At 35.5% G+C, this 6,000-nt stretch overlaps 1 protein-coding gene across 3 annotated transcripts; it reads left to right on the top strand.

Annotated features, from left to right (window-relative positions):
- Positions 1 to 2,920: 2,920 nt before the first annotated feature.
- Positions 2,921 to 5,045, top strand: LOC111921418 (putative casein kinase II subunit beta-4). 3 transcript variants are annotated; one of them, XM_042902159.1, is made up of 6 exons: positions 2,927 to 3,077; positions 3,162 to 3,427; positions 3,703 to 3,921; positions 4,027 to 4,136; positions 4,228 to 4,393; positions 4,607 to 5,045. In XM_042902159.1, the coding sequence occupies exons 2-6, from the start codon at positions 3,193 to 3,195 to the stop codon at positions 4,735 to 4,737; spliced, it is 861 nt and encodes a 286-aa protein (XP_042758093.1). In that variant the 5' UTR covers positions 2,927 to 3,077; positions 3,162 to 3,192; the 3' UTR covers positions 4,738 to 5,045. The 3 variants fall into 3 exon arrangements, with proteins under 3 accessions (XP_023772768.1, XP_023772767.1, XP_042758093.1); XM_023917000.3 differs by having other exon boundaries at positions 2,921 to 3,427; positions 4,228 to 4,390; XM_023916999.2 differs by having other exon boundaries at positions 2,922 to 3,427.
- Positions 5,046 to 6,000: the final 955 nt, after the last annotated feature.

Genomic DNA, 6,000 nt, shown 5'->3' on the forward strand with positions numbered 1-6,000 from the left:
ACTCACAACTTGCCGAGTTCATCCTTTAACTCGTCGAGTTCCTCTTCATGTATGTTGGGACATTTTGCTCATTAACTCACCGATTTCATCCTTGAACTCGTCAAGTTTCTCTTTGTAAAAATCGGGCCATTTTGCTATCAACTCGTTGAGTTCATCCTTGGACTCGTCGAGTTCTTTGATCTTCAAGTCCATAAACACGTCCAACTCGCTGAGTCGTCTTCTAGACTCAAAAAGTTTGTTCAGTAACAGAAAAAAGGTTGGGGAACCATGACCCAACTCGAAAAGTCCTAAGAACGACTCGTCGAGTCCCCCAAAGTCTAATTCCATACAACCGATTTTAGTCGGGCTTAATGCATCCAAAACATAGATCTAGCCTCCTAAGGTCGATATAACACGTAAAGTTACTAACTTTATGTTCGTGCATGGGCTATTTAGCTCAAATAGCCCTAAAAAGTGATTCTTATGATGCATGGGACTCCCATGGCCATAAAGTTGGCACCTTTATGCCATGGAGTCCCTCAAAGACCCTGGATCTGAAGTCTTGACCCCAAACATGCTTGCGTCCATGAATGGTTCCAAAAATGGTTCCTTAAAGCCCTAAACTACTCCATGAAGGGATCTAATAGATGAATAGACAAGGTATAGACTTTATACCTCAAATGAGATGAAAATGCAACACAAACTCTGGATCTACTTGCCTCCTCTTGAATCCCCAAGCTTTCCTCTTCTTCTCAAGCTTCAAATCACCAAGAACACACAATAAAGGCTCAAGAACACTCAAAAATGGATTAGGGTTTCGTGAATAAGGCTTGGGGTGATGGAGGTTGTAGTTGAGGCTAGTTAAGGTGCTTAAATAGGGTGCAAACCCTGAAAATTATGGTTTCACTCTTGCAACCCTACTCGTCAAGTCGAGGTCTCTCGACTCGTCGAGTAGGCTTCAATTCCACGTCCAATCCTTCGTTCCTACTCGACGAGTCCGGGGCCTCCTACTCGTCGAGTACATTTGCAAAAATGAAAGTTTTAATTTAAAATACATACCAAGAACCGGGCATTACACAACTTTTTTGGCTTCATGGTCCTTGTGAGGTAGTTTGTTAGTAGAATTAGTCCCTGTTAAACTTGAAAAGACTAATCTACCATTTTAATTTGTTTTTCTATTTTCTTAAACATTTTCCCATTTATTTAAAATTTTAAAAGTAAAAACAAATAAATAGGGGGGCCCCACCTCTCTCTCACACGCACACATACATACACACACAAACACACACCTACAACTCTAAACACATACACACACATCTACAACTCGATCCTTCATCTCCTTTCATTATAAAACCCACACACCAAATTATTTCTAATATGTTCAAACATGTATCAAAGACTTGTCAAACTTACCCCTTATCAGAAACTTAATCTCCTCCATTTAACTGATCAATGCTTACTCCCACTACTTCCCACCACCATCACTACTTCTCTATGGATCTTTTATTTGCATCTCGTTTGGGAGTGAACTTGGACCCTCAATCGAAGAGTACAAAGAACTAGAGAAATCCTTGAAAATCTAAGAAGTCTTTCATCTAGGTGATCTAGTTTGTAACCTTGACATTTCCTGTTCTTTCTTGGGGGTGGTGGTGGGTCAAACAAACAATATTAAAGAAGAAGAAGAAGGGCGCCGTAACTGTCGATTTTGAGCCACCCATCTACAAGCGAGTTCTTATCTCCTTGTGGGTCGAGGCAATAAGTATTGAAAAGAAGCACCAATGGGTAAATAGAACAAGAAGCTTTATACTCTATTATCAAAGTTTTTATGGATAAATGGTGGAATGACTTCAATCACCACTTATGGCTTCCTACTCCTCTCTCTATATCTGCATACACAAAAATCGATAACAAAGATTAAAAACAAATTGCTTCTGGGTACTTGATCAAGCTTCAAATAATTAACAATATTTGTGGGAGGAATATATAGGTTATATATATATATATATATATATATATATATATATATATATATATATATATATATATATATATATGTTCCACCCATCTCCCTATTCCTTGTATATTCTCTTCAAATCTGATTTTGCAGGTCGTGAGATGATGGTGGCAATGGTGTTGGGTTGTGATGAGGAAGGTGTGTGGGTGATGAGATCTGAGAAGATGATAACATGCTTGATTTCTCTTCCTTCCCCAGATCTACATGTGATGTCATAAATAAACGAGAACATGGGAAGAACATTGTGATAATTGATTGTTGATAATGGTAATAGTGGGTCTATGATGGAGAGATGAAGAATGGGAGATGGATTTGGGGAATTTTGGGCAAACAAGTCTAACTCTTCTGATTTGGTAGACATATTCGAGGTCTTGCGGATCTAGATCTTCTTTAAAATCATCGTTATCATCTTTAGAATTTGGAGATTGTAGGAAGTAGTGAGAGTTTGGAACAGATTAGAAAGAATTTGGTGGGTGGGTCTGATGATGAAAGAAGATGAAGGATCGAGTTACAGAAGTGTGTGTATGTGTTTTGAGTTGCAGGTGTCTGTGTGTGAGGTGGGACCCTCTCTTTATTTGTTTTTACTTTTAAAAATTTAAATAAAAGGGAAAATGTTTTAGAAAATAGAAAAACAAATTAAAAGGGTATATTTGTCTTTTCATGTTTAACAGAAACTAATTCTACAATCAAACTACCTCAAAGTGACTATGAATCCAAAAAAGTCGAGCTTTGGATTAAATCTCGAGAAAAATACATACCACAGGGACAATTTTTGCAGTTTTATCTAGTCTTGTTAAATGCCATAGGACCAAATACACAACAAAAATATATAATATTGAGATTTACCCTATTATTTATGTTAGAAAATAGTTTTTAAAATTGAAAAAAAAGGATGTTAAATAAATACAAAAAGAATTTCGCCGAAAATATCAACACTAAAACACAAGAGAGGAGGGATCTCTCCCCCTCGTGTTCCATGTACACACCAACCCTAATTTTCTCCCTTAATTGCCCCTCTTTTTGATCTTATTCTCTCAAATCTATGCTGGATTCCTCTCAATCTATCTTAAATTCATTCATTTAGGTAGAAATATTTGCGATTCCATCTTTTCTGTATCTTCTTCTCTGAATTTCAGGAACCGCTATATATAGATACATATATGTACAGGGACCGCGGTGGCCCGTCGTCGAGGTCGGAGATGGTGGGAGGAGGTGGAGCGGGGCCGTTAGATCGGAAAAGAATCAATGATGCCTTGGATAAGCACTTAGAGAAGACATCATCGCCTTCAACTTCTAGGGTTTTGAATACCAGCAACAAGGAGAAAGAGAAATTCTCCATGCCTTCAACTTCCACAGCTGGTGGTGGAAAATCGTTCCACCTGGACAACCGTTCCTCCTCCACCATCGCCAATACCAAAAGCAAGTGCTCAGATGGTTCGTTTTCTTCTATAATCATCTTTTCTGCTTTCAGGTTTTCAAATATTTCCTTTCTCATCGTCTTATCTTCTGCAATACGATAGAATTCTAGCATGCAGACAAAAATTCAATTCGCTTACCAATATAACGCAAACCACAAATTACTTCTAATCTGTTTTCAAATTCAGCATTTCCATATCCTGTTTAAGTTTCAGCACAAATTAGGTTACAAATCGTGTTCTTCATCACAAATGTGAGGTTTATGTATTTTTATTTTTTATTTTTTGTTGCAGAAGAATCAGAAACAGCCAGCGAGGAGTCTGAAGTTAGTGGTTCAGATGAAGATGACACATCTTGGATTTCATGGTTTTGCAACTTGAGAGGAAATGAATTCTTCTGCGAAGTTGACGATGAATACATTCAAGATGATTTCAATCTTTGTGGATTAAGCAGTCAAGTTCCTTACTTCGATTACGCCCTTGATCTAATTCTAGATGTGGAATCCTCTCATGGTAACCTCTCCTATCCCCACATCTACTTCCCCTTCCATTTTAATCTTTCAATCAAAACAGTTTCAATCAAAACGAGTGTTTAATTTCTATATAATCCACAAACAGGAGACATGTTCACTGAAGAACAGAATGAACTTGTTGAATCAGCAGCAGAGATGTTGTATGGTTTGATCCATGTCCGATATATATTAACAACCAAAGGAATGTCTGCAATGGTATGATTCATTGATTTATGAATATGACTTTATCATTTTATTTTATGTTTTTTTTTTGTTATTTTGAGTGTTCTTTTTATAAATTTTACAGTTGGAGAAATATAAACATTATGATTTTGGAAGGTGCCCGAGAGTTTATTGCTGCGGGCAGCCTTGTCTTCCTGTTGGTCAATCAGACATTCCTCGGTCAAGCACTGTGAAAATATACTGCCCGAAATGTGAAGACATCTACTACCCTCGATCCAAATACCAAGGCAGTATCCTCCTCATATTTCATACTAAATTTACCTTTTTACCCTTTCTGTCTTCCTCTTTGTCAAAAACAAAAAGATATGACTTTGATACTTTCACTTTCCATGTGGTTTTTAAACTAGATAAGAAAAAAAAAACATGTAAATAAATATAGGGTAGAATTGAGAAATGACAATTTTGCCCCTGATTGTGACTATTATTTTTCTTGACTTCCATAGATATTGATGGAGCTTATTTTGGCACCACATTCCCTCACTTTTTCTTGATGACTCATGGGCCCCTCAAGCCACAAAAGGCAACACAATGCTACATTCCAAGAGTCTTCGGCTTCAAGCTCCATAAACCCTGATTGTGGGACCCACTTAGTAGCCTCAAAGAGTCAAAGTAAAATCTTATTGAGAAGAAGTTCCATGAAATTGTCCAATTTCAAGGTTAGTTGAAATGCAAATATTATTAGAAAAAAAAAATGGAACTTTATTTATTTGGTGATATGGGGGGTTTGTTTATGGCTCATGTATTTTTTGAGCAAAAACTTAGTCTTGAAAAAAAAAAAAGTAATTGAAATTATGGTGTTAACATACTAGTTGCAAGTCAACTTTTTTTGTTTTTGAAAATTTGGTTTGGAAGTTTATATATGGAAATTCGCTTCGCGGTGTAGTTGTAGTTGTTCTTAGTTTTGTTGCCAATGAGGGCATTTATGTCTTTTGTTCTTTTTTAGGTTGGACAAAAGAATTGCAATTTTTGTCTGTTGACATGATTTTTTTGTTTGTCATAATTCATAATCATATCATGTAATGTCATAAGTGTTTTGCTTAAATGACATGTTAAAAATGAAATTATGATAATTTTAGTTTAAGCTTGGAACTAATTTTACAAATATACAAAAATCATGTGGCCAAAGTGTCAAAACCAAAAAGTGTAGGACGAAACATGGCAATATATTGTGGGAGGCAGGTGGTTAATCTGTAAAATTTCTCTTAGGTAGGGACTATTTTTGTAATTTTTTTGAAGATAATCTATAAATTTTATAAACATATGGACCTTTTCTGCAAAAAAACTCTGTATAGGGACCGTTTATGTAAATTATAGGGACAGTTTTTTGTAATTTATTTTCTAGACAGATACCAAATCTGCCAATGTGCGAAAGTCTTAAACATAGGGACTGATTTTGTAATTTATTTTGTACATAGGGACCAAAACTGCTAAAATACTAAAGTATTGTAGCCAAAACATGAAACTAAAAAGTATAATATTCATTTCCCCTTTGAAAACCATAAAACATGGATACTATATATGGATAAAAGTAAGGTAAATTAGCGATTTGAATAAGAAGGCATGCAATATACACTGACTCAACATGCAATTTAATAGGTGAACAAAATGAATTTAAAAAAAAACAAAAAAAACAAGAAACAAAATGAAACCTAGTAAAAGCAAGTCATAACTCATATAATGTAATGTTATAGGTGTTTAAAGGACATGTTAAAATGAAATTATGATACTTTTGGTTTAAACTTGGGAACTAATTCTCTAGAGTAAATTACATTTTTGGTGCTGATGTATTTCAATTTGATGTTTTATAACGTTTTTGCTCTTTGCTTGTTTCAAGTAA

This window comes from Lactuca sativa, chromosome 1, assembly GCF_002870075.4.
Source record: "Lactuca sativa cultivar Salinas chromosome 1, Lsat_Salinas_v11, whole genome shotgun sequence".
Lineage (NCBI taxonomy): Eukaryota > Viridiplantae > Streptophyta > Magnoliopsida > Asterales > Asteraceae > Lactuca > Lactuca sativa.